The sequence below is a fragment of the Mytilus galloprovincialis genome, chromosome 4 (assembly GCF_965363235.1).
Source record: "Mytilus galloprovincialis chromosome 4, xbMytGall1.hap1.1, whole genome shotgun sequence".
In the NCBI taxonomy this organism is placed as follows: Eukaryota; Metazoa; Mollusca; class Bivalvia; order Mytilida; family Mytilidae; genus Mytilus; species Mytilus galloprovincialis.
In genome coordinates, this window is record NC_134841.1 from 7,544,716 (window position 1) to 7,565,873 (window position 21,158).

General features: G+C 30.7%; 2 protein-coding genes across 9 annotated transcripts in view; one reads left to right on the forward strand and one right to left on the reverse strand.

The window, feature by feature from the left end:
• Positions 1–871: 871 nt before the first annotated feature.
• Positions 872–8,941, reverse strand: LOC143071268 (putative gluconokinase). The gene is made up of 5 exons (XM_076245474.1): positions 8,844–8,941; positions 7,954–7,984; positions 3,017–3,103; positions 1,613–1,656; positions 872–1,190 (listed from the first exon to the last, which is right to left on the reverse strand). Exons 1-5 carry the CDS (start codon positions 8,879–8,881, stop codon positions 872–874), a joined length of 519 nt encoding a protein of 172 aa, XP_076101589.1. The 5' UTR covers positions 8,882–8,941.
• Positions 8,942–8,947: 6 nt separating this feature from the next.
• The window catches only part of LOC143071266 (FERM domain-containing protein 5-like), a 68,115-nt gene continuing 55,904 nt past the window's right edge, over positions 8,948–21,158 (forward strand). For 6 of the 8 annotated variants that reach the window (XM_076245466.1, XM_076245468.1, XM_076245467.1 and 3 more), the window contains exons 1-2: positions 8,948–9,166; positions 14,271–14,375. In XM_076245466.1, the coding sequence (XP_076101581.1) occupies positions 9,068–9,166; positions 14,271–14,375 (204 nt within the window). In that variant the 5' untranslated portion in view covers positions 8,948–9,067. The remainder of the gene's footprint in view (positions 9,167–14,270; positions 14,376–21,158) is intronic. The other 2 variants (XM_076245469.1, XM_076245473.1) reach the window with 1 other exon arrangement.

Below are 21,158 nucleotides of genomic sequence, written 5' to 3' on the forward strand. Positions count from 1 at the left end.
AAAATAAAAAAATGTGTCATAAATGAAAAGAAATGGGACTGATTTTTAGGAACATTTTTTTTAAATGTGCTGGTGAAATATTGATCCATATAACTCCTTTCATCTGTCAATTGACAATCTTATTTGAAGATCGTATTTTGCTGAACATTTTTGCAGTATAATTATCCTTATTCTCAATTCATTATATTTTCTACAATATATTCATAAAATGGATAAAAATGGCTATTAAGGGGAAATAACTCCTATGAGGAGTATACAACAGTTTTGACCTAATTTGACTTATTTGTAGATCTTATTGAGGTGAACATCTTTGATATTTACAATTTCTCTCCATCTATTATTGTTTCCTGCAAAAATGCATCAAAAGGATTAAACCATCTTTCAAAGAAAATAATGTATATAAGGGGTTAATGTAACAGTTCATTATGATTTATTAGTAGACCTCATTTTCCTGGACAAATTTGCTTTTTTCGAATTTTGTTATTATGGTTTTTGCAAAAAATGCAAAAATACATCAACGTAACATCTAAATAATCAATTTAGAACTGACAGATGCAACATCTCTCTGACTAGAAATTTGACTTTTTTGAAATTTTGTCAGATTTTTGTGCTTATGATCCAATTTAGATACTAATTTTTGAAATATTAATAGAACTTGAATGATGAATTATTAAGAAAGTTTGTGTTATATAACTGTTAATTCATTTATTGTTTTTGATTGGCACCAATTTTTATTGATTGAGGAATCTGGATTTCATAGTTTATACATAATCTGTATAGAATCATATAAAATAACTGATTTTTATTGAGCAATTAAATTCATTGTAAGGCTGAACCCCCAATATTCACTAAAATAATAATTAATCCATTATCATAGTATCCCTAAAATGTTTTTTACTATCTCTGATACAGATTTTTCATCAATTTCAACAGTAGCACAGAATGATTCATCAGCTGTTGGTTCTTCCAATGTGGAGAACTGAGACTTGAGTAAAGCTGGTGGCATAAAATGACCAGTTCTTTTCTCCAGTCGTTTTTGGATGCATTCCTGGCTTCCCTTTAAATAGATGATCATAACTTTGTTACTGTCATTTGAACAGGAATGGGTGCAGTTATCTAAGAGAATCTGTCGATATTGTTTCTTCAGTGCTGAACATGTTAATACACCAGAGTTTCCTGTTTCCATCATCCTGAAAAAAAAATTCACACAATATATATAAAAAAAGAAGATGTGGTATAATTTCCAATAAGACAACTCTCCACAAGAGACCAAAGTGACACAGCCATAAACAACTTTACGTCACTGTACAGCCTTCAACAATGAGCAAAGCTCATACTGTATTGTCAGCTATAAAAGGCCCTGAAATGACAATGTAAAAAAATTTAAGGAAAAAAACTAACAGCCCTATCTATTACCATGTTTTTGACCATAATTACAGCTTTAATACAGACATGAACTGAATTCTAAAGTTAAAACTATAAACTTTATTGAAAAAAATTTCAATCCCTTTGTCACTGTGGATCAAATTTACAGATCCTCCCTTTGGATTTAATGCAAAATATGATTTTCACTGTATATATAATGTTAAATTTGCATAGTGCTTATACCTACTTTAAAATATACTTGTTTATAGCTTGTAACCATGGCAGCCTATCCTGAAATAAAAATCAAAATATATAACAACAATTTATAATGCATGATTAACTTGAGTACTGATAATGTGACTATAATTATGGGATACATAATTTATCAGACGGTTATTTAAAGTGATTAAACATTTTCCTTAAGTCTGTAACCTGAGACTGCCTGATTCTTACTAGAAAATAGCATTATCTCCTCAGAGACTCTTACCCAAAACCTTTAATTTCTGCACTAGCTCAACTGCTTACACCTGGCAAAGTATCTTCTCTGCAAGGGAAGCAATCCTGTCATACTGCTTCCACTTCAAGAGTCATTATACCATCTTCTCTAATCATAGTTTTATTTTTTAGTTGGACACAAAATGTGAATAGAGAAAATGATTCTTTCTAATAGAAAATCACATGATTTCTTCTAGTACTCAAAACTGGTTATGTATCTACATTGCAAGGGAAGCTATCCAATTACAATTCATTTAAATGTGTACTGATACTATAATTTTTTACGATGAAAGACCCAAATTTCCAACCAAATCTTAACTTACTTTAAACTGTTAAACATTATCTTTTCATGTATATTTCATTTTTTTTGTAATTCTGTTATTTACTGTTCTACACCTTTAAAGCCTGAGATATATGAAGTTGTTAAACTGTAAAAGTTGTGAAGTTTTGGACAATTTGGCAATAATAGCAGGTATGGTCATAAATTATTTCACAGAAAGAAAAATGCTAACTAATAATTGAGAAAAAAATTGGACTTTAATCAAACTACATTGTACCACACTAGTATTAACTCAAAATTATTTAATATCTGAAAGGTTTTCCATAATAAATATTTTGACAAACATCAAAATTTGTGAAATGTCTATTTCTTGTCATTCAGACACAATGTTAGAATAGGATATTTTTTTCATAATGGGTTCCTTTATGCATAAAATGCATAATTAGGGAAATCAACAAATTTGTTGTCAGTTTAGGACTCAAAAATATTATGCGTTTTTCAAATAAAATGCAATATTTCTTGTGCCTCAAAGATTTATTGTACTGTACATGTACATGTACTAATGGAACATCTTCTTTCTTCCTTTTAACTTCACTCCTAAGCACTGCTTTTGGGCTATTTCGTGGCAGCAAGTTTTATTGGAAGAGGAATCCTGAGTGCAGGAGAAAACCTACACCCTTCGATAGGAAAAACTGACAATCCTTGTCAATTAAGATTGGAGTTGAGTGCACCACCACTAGCAAGGTTCAAACTTACAAATTCTGTGTTGACTGGCTGGTGATTACAGTATGAACAACCTAGACCACTCAGCCACTGAGGCCCCTGATGGAACATGATACATGTATTAATAACATATTTTTAAAATCGAGAACCTACCTCATCTGTTAATGGGATACTCTGTGCCATCTTGTTTTTATTTTCTACAGAGTGAAATTCATCAGCATCACGAAACACAATATTCAACTGAAAGAGAAAGCAGAAACATTTTGTTTTTAATTTGATCTAAAGACTTAACCCTTTCCTCCATAATGTCACCTTTTGGCGCCACCCCCTTTACTCCATAATGACGCCTTTTGACGCCTGTGTAATGCCTCAGTTGAAATGTTTTGCCTATAAACAAATCTGTATCAGACTTAATAAAATTTGTATCTAATATAAAAAGAATATTCATGAGAATATCTGACTGGAATTTCATTGATGAAATATTTGTTTTTGCAATGCATTAGTACTTTAAAGCTCATGATTTTTTTATTAAAAAAATCCTATGCAAGTCAAACATGTAAAAAAAATAATCATGGAGGAATGTTCTTTTGCAATGGATGTTTTTTTAAATTGTTTAATGTTCTTAAACTGCTCTTTAAATTTAAAGTCATTTTTTTAATTAAAAAATAAGATTAAAGCTGAATATCAATCAAACATGCAGTATATCATACAAATTCAAACAGCAAATTATAAACAATTAAACCATAATTATAACTTTATTTGTATCACTGCCCTTGACTCTACAATTCTTTGTATAAAAAAAGAAGATGTGGTATGAGACAACCCTCCACAAGAGACCAAAATGACACTGACTATAGGTCACAATATGGCCTTCAACTATGAGCAAAGCCAATACCCGTAGTCAGCTTAAAAAGGACCCAAAATAACAATGTATAACAATTCAAACAAGAAAACTAATGGCCTTATTTATGTACAAAAAACAAATATGTAACATATAATCAAACGAAAACCACTGAATTAAAGGCTCCTGACTTGGTACTTTGTGTTCATTTGTTGCTACATTTAGATTTGAAACATTTAACAGCATACCCCTTGGAACCCCAAACCACCAGAATGATGAATAACTTGGGCAAGGATAAAAAGATGGCACATACAGGTATTTTGGAAAACGGGGTCAAATGTGCTCGGTTCTCATGTATCTACATATTAATAAGGTAGCCTAATCTGCTAGTTTGATTCAATTCAATATTTTATTTGATAAAGCTGCTCAAGGCAACCAAGTCTCATAAAAATTCAATTGACTAATTACCAAACAAAAGACTATTTCAACTAAATAAGCAAGTATATTATGTATGCCTTTAGCCCTTGTTACTGATATTTGTATGATCTTTCCTGATTATTTTCTTATGTCAATATTGTTGTTGCTTGACATGCATGATTGTAGATAATTTTTCTATTGTTGGAGATATTGTGTCAATTCTGATTTTTTTTGTTTTTGTTTGGTTGCTGCGTCAAATATGTAGAAAGTGACAATCATGTCTATACCTTTGTCAAAGGAACAGTGCTTTCATTGCTGTAATTCATCTTGATAATACTTCAATGACAAATACAAAGACTCACAACTCAAAGAATAATCAAGGCTAACCTAAACATGCGGAACATATTTTTAGCTACAAAGTATCTAGTGGTTAAAATATTGCAACAGACAGCTAAAATAAAAACAGTTTTTTTTTTTTTTTTTTTTTTAATCAGTATAGTATTATTGTATATGTATTGCAAACATTAAAACAAAAGTTAAAAATTAGAAAAAATCACTAGCTTAAAATCTTATGGTTTAAGAAATATACATCAACAATTGAATTATTCCTGAAAGAAAACATCTGTAGTTTTTTCAGGGGAGATAACTTTTGAACATTTCTGTGTTAAACAAAGGGGGAATAATTCAATTGGCATGATTGTTTGTGAAATAGCTTGGAACACTCATTTCTATCCCCAAATAACAATGAACATAAATATGCACCCTAAGTATTGATTAGCTTTAATTAAGTTATCAAAGAATGATTTTCCTATCTATAAAAATGACTAATTTCAACCCATTTAATTCTAATTAAACACAGACAGACAGACAGAATATTTATTATAGTGTCACATACCAATACAGAACAATATCATACATCATAATATAAGTATAAAAATACAAATAAGAATTTAATTCGAAGTTAAAATATCAGTCCAGCCATGACTGACTTATGAGACACTTTTGCTTTAAAACTTATTCTAGCCATCATTTACAAATGAATAAATAAAACTTTTACATTACATTAAAGAAAAAAAACATACTGTTATACACAATATTTTCTGCGATTAAACATAAAATATACAGATTTTGCTAAAAAGGGTTGTATACAGTCATGTGACATCAGAAAAATAAATTTGTAGTCATGATTAAAATCGTAAAAATTTGGGTTAATTGAACTTACTTTCAAAAATAGACCATATTGCAGATCTGAATAAAATTCACGATGCATTAAAAAATGTTTTTCATCTTCTACACAATCAACTGTACAATATTTACATTTTCTGTTATTAAGAAGAGTTTTTGACTTGGTGTAACGACCTGTCTCTATAGCTAAAGGTAGAGACCCACTTCTAAAATTAGATAAAAATACGTCTATGTTGTCTATCATTTACACTTTTGAGATATGAACGTGTTTCTAATACATTTTTATAAAGTCTATAAGTACGTAACTTGTTACCATTTGGTTCATTTTGATCTTGATACAATTTTTCAACCCATTCTTGTTTTTCACTTTCATACAATTTTGTTTTAATATTGTACATTTTATGTCTGTTGGAATATTGGATTAATGATATCATATATACCAAGTTTATGAGCTATTTCACAACATTTCTTGTCCCATGATCGAGAAATATTCATACCCCACATATGGACCTTGTGTGTAATTCTATAGTCATACGTATATCGCACTCTCAAAAATAGATGGTACGTTTCTAACAGTTTGGCTGATTTTGTTGTTTTAAAAACCATATCACCTAAAACAGCTATATTCGAAGCATTTGATGAACTTCCCATAAAGTCTACATGCCTTGTTCTGGATTGTTTGAACTTCTCTCCAGTTGTTGTGTCCCCATAATCCGGCTCCATGTAATAGCACAGGTTCAATAAGAGTTTTATAAAGTTTTGTATAAACATCATATGACATCCCTCCACATGATAAAAATTTAGTGTATACTGCAGAAAGCACCCGGCTTGCAGATTTTGTTATCTCTCGGATCGTATATTTGTGTTCCATAAATTCGTTTATATGTTATCCTAAATATCTGTACGCATTGTCAAAGCTAATAGACATATCACCGCATTTAAAATTGAAGTCTGATCTTGGAGCCTTTTTGTTACGAAAATATATAATTTTGGTCTTGGTCTCATTTAAAGCCATTCTCCATTTCATACACCAAGAATGAATACAGTTTAACATATTTTGAAGACTCTTTTCGTCTGGCACGATAAGTGCAATATAATCAGCATATAGAAAAATTGAAACATTCAAATCATCAATGTCAACACCAATATTTAGAGCACGTATGTCTTCAGCTAGGTCAATCACATAAATAGAAAATAATGAAGGCGACATTTTACAGCCTTGTTTCAAACCAAAATTAACAGGAAAAAAATCAGTCAAATAATGTCCTAGCTTCATTGAGCTTTTAGTAGCATCATATAAGGATTGTATAGCCTTTAGAAATAACCCATTTATGCCTATACTCATTAATTTATGCCACAACATATCACAGTTCACACTGTCAAATGCCCTCTTTGCATCTATAAAACATACAAATGTGTCTTTCTTTTTATGTTTTCTGTTCTTTAAAATAGATTGTAACACATAGAGATGATCTAAACAACTTCTGTTTTTTCAGCAAACTGTTTTGTTCTTCCACTAAATGTTGTTTTGTTTGAGCCAAAAATTTAGTCGTTTATTTAATATATCTGCATATATTTTGTATGGTATGGATATAATTGAAATGGGACGGTATTCTAACGGGTTTAACATATCCATTTTGGGTTTCTGTAACAAGTCAATACAATTATCATTCCACAATATTTCACTGGGTATTTCGTCTATACCAATGGCTTTACCTAGCTTTGCTTTATACACTGCATCCTTAACTTCTTCTCTACTAATTTCACGGTTTAATCCACTAACATCGATATTGTTTCTGTAGTTGTTTTCATTTCGCACTCTGTTTTTGATATTTGCTAGAAACGTATCATCATAATTATTGCACGAGTTGAAGCTATTGAATGCCGATTCATATTCTGTTTTCCACCTTTCAAGCACGGTATCAGTATCATTTTTAACTTCACCGTTTTCCTGTTTCCAGGGGTAAGAAACAAATACATAAATAAAAAACATCTTCGTTATTACTAAATTTCAACCACATGATACCTTGTATATCGTCATTTAAAATCTCTACCTTAAAATCTTTTAAAACAACATTTTTTATTAATACTGCTACCCCACCCGAACCTCTCTTGGAATTTACATTTTTTGAATCTATATTTCTAGAAAAACATTTATACCCTTCAATTTCAAGGTTTTCTTTACTCCTCAAAAAAGTTTCACATAGACATAAAATATCAAAATTAAAGTTATATAATATCAGTTTTCTCAAACTAATATTGTCATTCTGGCGTGTTGACCATTCACGAACGTTTCAGACATTAAGCCGTAAATCCTAATATCAGGGACTCAGGCCTTGACCACCTCTACCACGAGTGTCCCTTCCACGTACTGTTCTCCATTCATTCCTATCATTTCGTTCTGATACATCAAAATTTCCTTTAGTAGCATTTAAAAATTATATTTAAATTTTAGTTTCTACCCATCTAAAGGATTTTATTCTGTTTTCATTTTAAGAATATCAGTAGACATTTTAAAGAAAATTGCTACATTGAGGGTGGCATATTTTTTTTTATTTCAACTTCTAAAGAAGCATAAAAAAATGCATAAACATTAAATACAAGGTACAAGTTTTATACACAGGTCTAATGTATTCTTTTAACTCACCTCGTTTGCTAATGCTTCTCCAACTACAGTCCTACAAAATAATCATGAAAAAGGTAAAAGAATAACCTGTAATATATATTTAAAAAATGTTGAATTCTGCATTGCATTTGAAAGTATTTTGTGTTTTTGATCTCAAACAGCAAAAAGTATATTTTTTCTAATCTTGCAATAAAAACAAAACTGGACACTTTTTTTCTTGTAGCATTCAACAATAACATTATTTAGATACTTGTACCTTTTATCATAACAAAACATTAATCTCACTGCATTCCATCAGTATCAACTAATGGGACTCTTACAACACCAAATTAAAGAGGTTAAGTTTCTTCTTCCTTACTTAATACAATTGTTTTGTAAATTATATTAAAAGATGATTTATCAGTGATTAATTGTCAGATGTATTATGAGCTTTCAAAAGAAAAATATTATGCGTACAAATACAATATTTATTGTATTGTTAACTCAGTGCTCTTTTTATTCATCATTTCAACATTAAATAATCCTTAACTATACCTGAGACTACTATAACTATAACACAGTTATATTAGTCTCAAACTATACTTTACTTCATTTCTTGCCTTTACTTTTTAATACCATCCAATATTTAATTAATTCTATATCAAAAAATTTCTTTAAATAAATTAAATTTTAAGAGAGCCATGTATGGAATATCTATTTAGCATTACAGGGTGCCATAAAGAACTCTTACCAAGTTTTTGTAATGCATGGAATATTTGCAACTGGACATTGTAAGGGGAATTAACTCTAATATATTTTTTTAAATATCTTCTCTAAAACTAAACAGTTGCCTCCCATGAAACATTTGGAGGGAAACATAGAAAGAGAAAGTTTAAACATGCAGCTTAGCATAATATGAAAGGTCAACTAACTTTCCAGAACCACACACTCCCATTAAAATCAAAATCATGCCAAAATATGATAGAGAGACAAGTTGAACAGGTGCTCGAAGCAGATGACAACTTCCGGTTTATAACCTTGCCCTCAAGTCATGTGACCAAGCCGGTTTGTTTCTCCATTTTGCATTGATGTGGATATCAAAAGTGCAAATATAAACATTTAAGGTTTTTCGGTTGGATTTTATTTGCATTTTGAGATGTTTCGAAAGAACAGTAAAAAAGGTGACCCACAAGTGGAATATCAGTGCACCATCAGATTCCTGGATGATTCAGAACCGATTCAATTATTTTTCAAGGTTTGTTCAACACAACTATTCAAGCATGCAAAATAAGCTGCAGATAAAACTCAGCAAGTGAAAAATAATTTGTATCCCCTCGAATCCTGTTGAAATGAACATGCTTCAATTAAGACTATTTTCCATGAAAACATACATTTCTTTGCATATGTTTATACATGTACTTCAATGAGACTTTTTAAAATAGAAAAGAGATGTACATGTACATATTTTTTGTACATGTAGCCTGGGACTATTATACTAACGGGACTGGAAACTGATATACCAATCAGTGAAAAAATTATCAACATCATGGTCATTTGAAAGAGACTTTACCAGCGCAATTTATCGATACACCATATTGTGACAGCGAGTCTTGATCTTAACTTTTTGTAATTAACTTTTTATAGTTATTCGTAATGATTATCCCTAATGAAAACACAATGGCTATGAAGATAAAAGATATCTCGTTCTTTGACAATTGTTATTAATCACTGAATCCCCTCTTTAGTATTATAATCATAGAGAGGGGGCAGGACCTTTTTCGGGACGTCTAGATAGGGTGTTTTTAAGCTCAGGATTTCAGGATTGATCCTTTTGGAATCTGGGAATTCTTTATTCAAATTTCAGGATGTCACGATTTAAATTTCTATAAATTTGGGACCTCAGGATTTCATGTTTTTAAGCCCAGGATTTTGGGTTCAGGACCCCTCTGAGCCTTGCCAGCAGGGATTATTTCCCTGGTACTGCCCCAGAAGCCTGATTGGTTTAAGCCAGATGAACGGGAAGCAAATTGGAACCCCCCTCTTATTATACATTGCTTAGTAATTATTTATTTTTTAATTTAATTTATTTTTTTTCTGCCATACATGTACTTTATACTCACTTGTATATTTTTGGTACTACAAAATTACTCTTTTTCTTGTTTACTGGAAGCGTTCACATTGACAGTTCAACGTAGAATATACATGTAGATCATATGTAGATGTACAAAATGTAGATGCAGGCGAGTTTCTGCAACAACCTTTTAAGTTGGTAAATAGCAGTTGATCAATCCAACCGACCCAGAACTTTTATTTGACAATCTGGATTTGTCAGTCCGGATAAAAAAAACAAAAATAGAAAATCTGCACAGTTTAGGTTAATATGTACCAACATGACCATATTGGATGACCAATTAAAAGACCACACATTATCATACATTTACAAAATGTATGTATATACGTTTCCATTAAAAGCAGGTTTAAGATGTGTTCACTTGTACAGGGAACGACATGTACATGTATATCAACCGGTTATTTTTTGTTTACAATACATTTGTAGTATAGTGGTCATTCTCTTTAACAAGTTGGGGACATTATGTTAAATTAAGACTGATTAATTGCTAGCTGACAGATATTTTAGTAGAATTAATTGAATTGTATGTGATTGATTACTGGCTATATAAGGTATAATTATGGTATAATAATGTGTTAAATCTATCAGGTTAAGTATTTGTTTTGAAACCCGTCCTCATACAGTTTAGGAAAGATTTTAGTTTATTCAATTATTTGGCAATAATCAAAACAGTATTGATAATTTGATACATCATGTACATGTACAATGTAAGACTGTACGTGTAGGTATAGAGTAAGTTTCTATGTTTTATTTTGTCTTTTTTGGGAGATTAATTTTGCACAATCCACTGATGTCACAATGGTTTGAAATGCATACATGTACTGTATGGTAACATCATATCAAATACATTTGTATTTTGGTTTGTATAAATTTACAGTTATCAGAATCTCAGATAGAAACAAACAAGTGTACAAATGTACATGTACATGTTGTACAGTGATTCACACAATAGCAAGTTCGCATTGACTTTAAAACTAAGTGAACAACAGTAGCTTGTAACATACAAAATAGAAAGTATCCATGCATCCAGACACAAAAGCAGTAAATGCATAAAAACAATAAGCACTTTTAATACAATTTTTCATCTCAATGAGGCCATCAACATGTACATGTATACATGTATAGACCGCATAGTACCACATACATATATGCATTTATGTTTTACTTTAAGTAAGTTCTTTAAATATCATTACTGTTTGTTCTTCATCCTATGAAAAAGCCCTTCAATGACCATGAATTCACTATTTTGTAGGATGAATTCTGTTAATTCAAACAAAATTGTCCTTTAATTTTAATATCATACCTATACAGGTTTTGTTTCTCCCATAAATGAACTTGTACATGTACATACATTGTATCGTGCATATAGAAGCAGTAAAAAGGTTCAGTTAACAACTAAAAGCCTTTTTTTCTCTTAATGGATATTGTAGATGGTACATGTTATGATGTAACTCTGATTGTCAAATATAATGTACAATGTAAGCTAAAAAAAAACTTACATAAACATTAATTGATGTCCCACCAATATTGTCATGGTTTATTAAAGTTGACTAAGAAATGAGATGATATATTGTAGAATGACATTTGATGGTTATAAGATTACACGATGGTCATCACTTAAGGTGTAATCAGTACTAATAGACTTGTTACTGATTAATCTCCCACTCACTAATAGGTGATTTATGTACATCTGGTCACTGCATTATGTGATTGTAATTAGTCCATTTACATGTTAATCTATGATACTTGGTAATCAAACATGATGGGTATTAAATAAGGATATTGTTGGGTTAAATGCTAGGAGTACTCAGAAACTTTGGGTGAGACCAAGATTTCAAGATTGTGACCTTTTACAAAGAATATGTATAACCCAGTCAGATATACTACAATATATATTGAATCACTCTGTTATACTTATCAATTTTTTCTTCATCAAGCTGTTGACTAGTAACATATTTTTGTGTGAGTCATTTTTCTGTAATCATAATAAGAAAATGAATGTTAAGTATTTTAGCTATATTACAGCTCTATGGTTCTAATTGAATCTGTGTAAAACCTTGAAATTGTCTAGGTGCATATATAATGTCAAAAACTTAGTCACTAGTTGGCCAACTTCCGACATTTCTTACATGGAGAAGACTTCATGATCAGTTGATGTAACAAACATACATGTATATACAAAAAAAGTAAATTAGAAATGCTGTAAAATGGTTTATTTATATATGCAGCTACACATGTATGTAATATATATGTTATATATGAACTTCACTATTTCTAGAAAAAAAATATTGTTGGTGAGGTTACTTTTTGTGTGTAATACTGCCGTTAATGGTCTCAGTTCCATTTACTTTTGCAATCAACTTTTTGTGAGGGGGGGGGGGGGGGCTAGCAAAATTGGTGAAATTCACAAAAAATACACACTTTATTCAATGTCACAAAAAAATACATGCATATTGCACATACATGTACATGTATATAAAGTTCTATATTAACATGTTTACAAGTTACAGTTTATCTATATGGAATTCATACTGTGACATACATGTAGCTTATCTTACATTTTTTGTTCTGGTACACTGAATAAATAGATAATGCATAAATCTACATATCCATCATCTTTGTAGCATGTTTATCAGCCACAATTTGAGCATCTGCCCTCAGTATGATAGCAGATACTGTTTGATACATGTATGCAAAATTATGACTTGTGATTATTCAATAGTATGTGATGTGTAATTATTGACTCCTAGGAGTCGATATTAAGAATTGAACGATGGACAATTAGTGCTTGAATTTTTCTTGCTACCTGATTGGAAGATATTACGAGACGTGAATAATCAAAGTTTATTGATTGGTTAGGCCAATCCAAACCTAGTAAATGTCCTTCAATCCCGTAGAGTATCGGATTTGTCCGCTCTATTTTAGCAATTAGATTTTGCCTGGTCATTAATCATGCGTGTGACCTCACGTGTGTGGTAAAATTTTTTGATTGATGCACGTGGCTATTCTAGTAAATGAATTAAATTAATCTACAAAGCAAGAGCACTTTCCATTTTCCTCAGCTAAGAGTCGACTAGCCCTTTTTGAAAGGCTAATGCTTGTGGTGCCATTTACAATATAAAACTTGTTCACAGTTATCACCCCTCACAATATTCATAGAATTCAAAATAAAATCTGTGAATATTTATAGAATTCAAAATACAATCTGTGAATATTCATAGAATTCAAAATACAATCTGTATCTATATATAGAGATGTACACATTAAGGAGCAAGTTTACTCTGGTGACTATATTATATTAACAACTATAAAATGGTTGGGTGTTAGATTTTTGTATAGGGGTCAGTGGTAGAGTTTATCGACATTCCATTAAGCCTTTTATGAATTTAATATGTGATATCTATTTCACTTGCTTACCTGATGTTATTCAGAAGTAAGTGTAAGGTGTATTTTATACAATGGACGTGAATGGTTCAACAATTCATTTTATATAACTTTCTAATTCAGTTATATACTGTACATGATGTACATGATAAACATACCCGTAGCCAGGGGGGTTCGGGGGGTTCGGAGGACCCCCCCTTGAAATCAAATAAGCACTGTTAAAGTCAACGTTTTGTTCAAATTGTGACTGTTAAAGTCGAGTTCGTGAGTCCAACGAACCCCCCCTTGGAAATTCCTGGCTACGGGCCTGATAAATATGTCTTTTTGATTAACATTACACATTAAATGGATGTATATATAATTTGGAGGTGTTTACTTTAATTGTAAATAAAAAAAATAAAGAGGGAGAATGTATGTTGTTGTCTCTTTGATATATTCCCAATTTCCATTCACAATTTTATGTCCAGGTTTGAAAACACAGATAAATTGAAAAAATAGAAAATATAATACACCCACAATAATCCGAAAAAGGGGAAAAAATGACAAATTTTGCAGTAGTATTTTTAAGCAGTAGTCATACAAATCACATTTGTTTCAGTTAAATGTTTCTTTTACTGGTGAGTTTCATTGTCAGTTGGCATATATTGACACTCACTCACAGACAGATTAAAGTTTTGTAAGCCAAGGTATTGTCACTTGTATAAATCTCCAGCATCATGCAATATAAACACATTTTATATTTTATCATTGTGTATACATAGTAAAAGGAAGGAAGACTATATGATATTATAAGTTCGTATATATTCCAACATGTATCTGTAATTATTTTATTTTTTGTTTACAGAAGGATACACTGGGACATTCTCTGTTTGACCAAGTGTGTGCTAAGTTAAATCTTGTTGAAAAGGATTACTTTGGACTTAGATATGTGGATGCTGATAAACAGAGAGTGAGTATAGTTATCAATGGCCATGCATAAGATAGTTCGAGTAGGTAAATGTCCGGAAAACAGTGGTCCAACATCATAATTAAGCCAAAATAAGACAAGAATCTAAGTCTACAAACAAACTGGCATGATAGATAAGTGTCCATGCTACATATTGTATAAACCAAACTAAATTAGCCAAAGTGTGGAACAGTCGAAAGAATTCAACTCGGAAGACAAAAATCTGAATCCAGTATTATTTTTGTGGAAATATACATATATACAGATGTATAATTCAGGGTTTAGTATGACGTCCATTATCACTGAACTAGTACATATTTGTTTAGGGGCCAGCTGAAGGACACCTCCTGGTGCAGGAGTTTCTTGCTGCATTGAAGACCCATTGGTGGCTTTCGACTGTTGTCTGCTCTATGGTCGGGTTGTTGTCTCTTTGACACATTCCCCATTTTCATTTTCAATTTTATGTACAAATGTATCTATTTTTAGCTATAAACTCTTAAGATACAACCTTCATGCAATCTTTACTGACTACTGGTGTGAAGACCAATATATATTCAAACATATTTCTTATGTGTCTAAACATACTAGACTGTATCATATTTCACTAGTCCGGGGCATCAGACTAGTGGCTAACGGATCATATTTCACTAGTCTGGGGCATCAGACTAGTGGCTAACAGATCATATTTCACTAGTCCAGGGCATCAGACTAGTGGCTAACGGTGCAGACTGTACATGTATTAATTGCTCTTCCTGACATAAGGCTGATAGATTATAAACATCTGAGTTCTGTTAGTACCCATGATTGTCTATTATCCTAAATTCTTATTCAATTGAAAGGTAAAGGTACATTTGTACAGGGGAGCCTCCAAAATGAAATGATGATTGACCATAAAAATTTCATACTTATGTATATGGTAATAATAATTGACATGTTTGGAGTCTCACTCTGACAGACATGACAGATGCATTGTCTATGGTTCTTTGTACTGTATATAGTCTTTAAAAATAAAATTCCTAAGAGTTGAGTTACATTTATTATGTTTTGTTTAGAATCCAATTACTGTTCAAAGCTGCTTTATGGTATACTGTTCACAGTTATACTGTCTTAAAATAGATTTATTACTTTATTTGTCATTATATCAAATATCCCTAGTTAGCTATAGGTCAACCCGGAAATAATGGAAAGCATAAGACAGGTTACCAGAAATAGAAATAGGCTTATTAACATATGTTTTTCATCTATCTAAATCTTAATTATTAATTGCAATGTTAGCTACATGTATATGTTAGTGGCAATTAGTGAAATTAGGCATTAAGCCTAAATCCTAGGCAGTAAGTCTATTGCCTAAATGATGTAAAGCATTAGTCTTAAATCCTGAAAAATGTGTGCAGGCATTAAGCTTAATGCCTAAAATACAAATTCGAGTAAATGAAAGACATTTACTCATTTAAATAAAAATAAATTTGTTACAAAATAACATTATGAGAACTAGGGCCTGTTTATCGAAACTGTCCTAAGATTGGTCCTATAAGATATTCTTAGGACAGAAATTATGATAAAGTAATTATGGCCGACTTACGACATGTGTCAGCATGCACATCAAAGCTGTATTGGCGTAAAGGAAGAGAAAAAAAGCAAATGAAAAAATTGAAATATTGTATCAAATTTAACCAACAACTTTACTTTAAAAACCAATTAATTATTAGAAAATAATTATCGATAAATTATTAGAAAATAATTATAAGTTTTGAATTAAATGTAACAAATAATTTTGATATTATAATAGTACATTTAAACTCTTTGACACAAAACACACGATAAGTAAAAAATAAAACGTAATTAGAAGTAAACTAACTAATTGTAAATAGTTATAATAAAATATATAATCGGTTAAATCATTTTATGCTTTGAGTGAGCTGAATTCGAAGTGTCACGGTTTCATACTTAAAATTCAAAAGCAACTTTCGTACATCTTTCATATAGATACTAAGTAATTCAACTATTTGATTTTATTACTGCAATTAATATACGTTTTATTATGACCAAGAGAAAATAATCGAAATTTACCAATGCCAAAACTACAGGGCCAAGTTTCATCCTTAATATAAAAAAGAAGATGTGGTATGATTGCCAATGAGGCAACTCTCCACAAGAGACCGGAAATATAATCACTATTAAACTATGTTATTGATATGAAAACTTGATAGAAATTTGTGTTAAAATCATTTTGTTATCACAAGATGAGGAACCTTAGCAGGATCTACTTACCCTTCCAGAGCACCTGAGATCACCCCTAGTTTTTGGTGGGGTTTGTGTTGCTTATTCTTTAGTTTTCTATGTTGTGTCATGTGTACTATTGTTTGTTTGTTTGCCTTTTTCATTTTTAGCCATGGCGTTGTCAGTTTGTTTTAGATTTATGAGTTTGACTGTCCCTTTGGTATCTTTCGTCCCTCTTTTAAACAAAGAAAATTTACTTATCAAATAAATAAAAAATTGTTAAATGGTGTGAGCAAAAAATCATATCTTAATTTTGTCTTCTTTTGACCAGTTCAAACAAGCTGGACTAGTGAAGTGTACAAATTTCCAAATCAAATTATCATTATTCTGAATTTTTAATTGGACCCAATAACTTTTTTTATGCCCCACCTACGATAGTAGAGGCGCATTATGTTTTCTGGTCTGTGGCTCCGTTCGTCCGTCCGTCTGTGGTTCCGTTCGTCCGTCCAGGTTAAAGTTTTTGGTCACGGTAGTTTTTGATGAAGCTGAAGTCCAATCAACTTGAAACTTAGTACACTTGTTGCTTATGAGATGATCTTTCTAATTTTTAAGCCAAATTAGACTTTTGACCCCAATTTCACGGTCCTCTGAACATAGAAAATGAAAATGAGAGTTTCAGGTTAAGGTTTTGGTCAAGGTAGTTTTTGATGAAGCTGAAGTCCAATCAACTTGAAACTTAGTACACTTGTTGCTTATGATATGATCTTTCTAATTTTAATGCCAAATTAGATAATTACCCAATTTCACAGTCCATGGAACATGGAAAAGGATAGTGCGAGTGGGGCATCCGTGTACTTTGGACACTTTCTTGTTTTAAATCTTTTTAATATTTTGTAATACCACAGAGACATGAAAAAAGTACGAGTTAAATCTTTTTTTTTGACTGCTTAAATTTCTAAATAATAATAACAAATTAAGATCTGTCAAATGAATGTATATTTATACATGTAATATTAGAAATATAATTAAGAAAAGATTTAATATCAAGGACCAATCACCTGATATGCATAAATTCAAGAGTTTAATTATTGCCTAAAACTATGTTTGGCAATAGGATAAAAAAATCATCATCAGATTTCAGGAAATAAGCTTATTGCCTAGGATTTAAGCTAAATGCCTAATTTCTCTTATTGCTACTAACATATATAAGGGAAACAGCAAAACTAGTAGCTTCTAGCAAATAAAATAAAATACAGTCAAGTAAAAAGTATAAAAAAAAGGTGGGATAAATATAATACATGAATTGGATCATTTAATCTGAAGTATTTTTAAATGAAAACATAGATTTCCTTGTTGATAGAATGAAATTTAAAAAATGTTTATAACATAAATAATATTGAATCATATGTTATCTTAAAGTAACCTTTAATATCGTAATAAAAAGCTACAAATGACTTCAGGACATCTATGTTTTCTTTTTACATTTAAACAAGATTTTAATATTTTTATTAAAATATTGTATAAATTTGTATTTAAATGGTTAAACATGATAAAAGTAATTGATATAAGCTGTCAGTATGCATTGGAGCAGTATGGTTGGAGTACATGCTACAAAAAATAAGGGAACACAAAATAAATAATCTTTATTAGTCCTTAATGTATCCTTAAGCTTATGTAAATGGATTTATTAAAGTAAATAAATTTAAAGGACTACCAAGTAAAGACCATATGATCTAAATTTTTACCAAGGGTTACATCCAGAGACGTGCAGAGGAGTATACATAGGTCTAATTGTAACCCCTGGCTAGTGAATATAGTAAATTGGCCATGGTACCCTTGAAAATTAAAGAAATCAGTGATAGCAGGAATTGAAGTTACAGTTTTGTGCTGATGATAAATATTGGATCTACCCCGCCCATCAAATATTAGTATATAGATAAAGGAAGCTGTGGTATAAGTGCCAATGAGACAACTCTCGATCCAAGTCACAATTTATAAAAGCGAACCATTATAGGTCAACATATGGCCTTCAACACAGAGCCTTGGCTAATACCGAACAGCAAGCTACATGTATAAAGGGCACCAAAAATTACTTAATGTACATGTAAAACCATTCGATTGGGAAACCCAACGGTCTAATCTATTTAAAACCAGAATAGAACTATATAAGCAGATGACAACCACTGTACATCGGATTCCTGACTTAGGACAGGTGCAAACATTTGCAACTGGATTAAACGTTTTAATGGTACCAAACCTTCTCCCTTTTCTGAAACAATATTATAACATCACAACGTGGAAAGACACACTATATCATGCATGTGTCTTGTAGAACATTAATAAACAGACTAAACAAAATTAACAGGTATTTTTGAAGCATTTTTTATATTGGTCATTTTTAAGTTCCAAGAATGTAGGAACAAATATACAGTTGAACAGAATGTGCCCATTGATACTTGTACATACATGTATATTTATATATATATATATATATATATATATATATATATATGTACATTTATGCAAGTATTCTGCCGTTCAATACCTATATGGAAAAGTTACATACATACATTCTTTGTTGTAAAAATAGTAAATTTCTATAACAGATTGAATATAGCATCGATCAGTGATTGTTGGAAACATCTTGTTTCAATCTAGATGACTCAGCTTGTCATTTTCTCACCTGAAATACCCTTTTGCCTTGATGTTACCTTTGAATTATACCTGATGATTTTACCTGTAATTTACGTGTTAATTTCATTTCATTAATTATAGATTGTAGTCTTTGATGTTTCATGATGATCCTCTCTTAGTTATATATTTATGAAAAGAAAATATGGTAATTGTGTCACAGTAAATTTAAGAATGTGGGTTGTCAATTGATTATTATAATTTAAAAAAAAAAGGCGTTAAATAATGAAAAGAATCTGTTAAATAAAGGTGAATAGTATATTTCATGCAGTATTCCTGTAGCAAAATATTGAGCTTTACACTCTTTATATTCTGTTTCTTTATCAGTTTAAGATTTTGATTGAAAATGAAATAAAAAGATATCAACTGGCTATTATAAAAACTAATTTGAAGAATAATGCACACACCATTATCAAAAGAAAAAGATGAAAGGACAAAACACTGCACAGCCAGAAGTCTTAAGAATCATTAATATTGACTATGATCAAAATAAGATTGACAGATTACTAGTGATGAACAGAATAGGCACCAGGTCCTTTTGAACCAATGACACCAGTGATATTGTTGCTGTTGACAATAAAAATTCCAACAATAAGTGATTTTGTTTGTGATTTAAAAATTCCAAGAAAAAGTCATATTTTTGGTGATTAGTTTATATATACTGATGATAGTGACACATTCACCAAGTGGAACATACAGGAATCTGTAGTCATCTATGTTTTACAGCTGATGTTTCACAACAGTCATTCTCAACCTAGTCATCATGGTCATAATGGTGTGAGTAAAGCTCTCAATGTGATGACTTCATCATAACCATTGAAACTTAAGTAGCTTGATTGTATAAGCTGTATCCAACAGACTCTATCAAGGAAACTAGCCATGGATATTGTTATCAAATAATGTAAAAACTTTATATTCAAGTGCTGCTTGAATGGAACCTTGCAAAATCATCTTTTTTTTCTTAAGAGTTAAGTTCTCAACTGTCCAACTCTGTTGGTCTACACATGTAAGTGTTGTAACCAAGAAAATCCAACAGTCTATAACTAGGAGACTGATATGAGGATTCGGTCACAACTAAATGTTAAACCTAAATAACCATGCACCATAAACTAGCAGTAATACACAGAAGATTAATTCCACTTAGTATATAATTTATTTCCAAGACTGGAACTTGTCACCAAGCCTGTGACTTCCAAACTTATCTATTTTACAATACAGTACAATATATATATATGAGAATTAAACAATAAGCTAAGATCAATTGTTACATAATAATGTGTTGACAAATATAAACAAGTTATTATCCAGATAAAGAAAGATAAATAATTAATACAACTCTTTTAGCAATGTCTCTAATTTAAGAAGGATAAAGGATTAAGCCCTGAGGCATTATTGTCACTTTGATTGTAAAATGTCCATTATCAATTAGATATATATTAACTTATGTCCAAGTAGAATATATAATATAAAACATAATTAATGATAAATTCTTTGAGTCTCAACATTAACATTAAAAACCTAAACACATTTGAAAGTCATTTTAACTCTGTCATACATTTCTCCCTGTCCGACTAAAACATTTCCACATGTTTTTGAATAACACCTTAAATCTTAAGATGTATTTTTGGAAACACGAGATTTGCGTTTTGAATTCTTTGAACTTCTTTTGGTTGAATGTTTTTTATTTTGGTTTTGAATCAATTTGTCAACAATATCCATTGGAGACATACGTGTCTCTGTATTAAGTCTAGTTTCTTGTTTCTCGATGGTTGAATTTGCACATTGAACTGATGTCAGATGTTCCATTTTACTTTTTAGAGTCCTATTTTCATCCTCAAGTTTTGAAACTAATTTTAGATGAGTGTCACTTTGTTC

Bases quoted from the DNA above. Each gene is read 5' to 3' on its own strand.
- LOC143071268 (XM_076245474.1), bottom strand. From the start codon at position 8,881: ATGATTTTGATTTTAATGGGAGTGTGTGGTTCTGGAAA. The intron at 1,657-3,016 runs GTAGGTTCTCGA...TTTTTATTTCAG, and splicing joins GTATCCCATTAACAGATGAG to GATAGGCTGCCATGGTTACA. The intron at 1,191-1,612 runs GTAGGTATAAGC...TTTTTTTTTCAG, and splicing joins ATAAACAAGTATATTTTAAA to GATGATGGAAACAGGAAACT.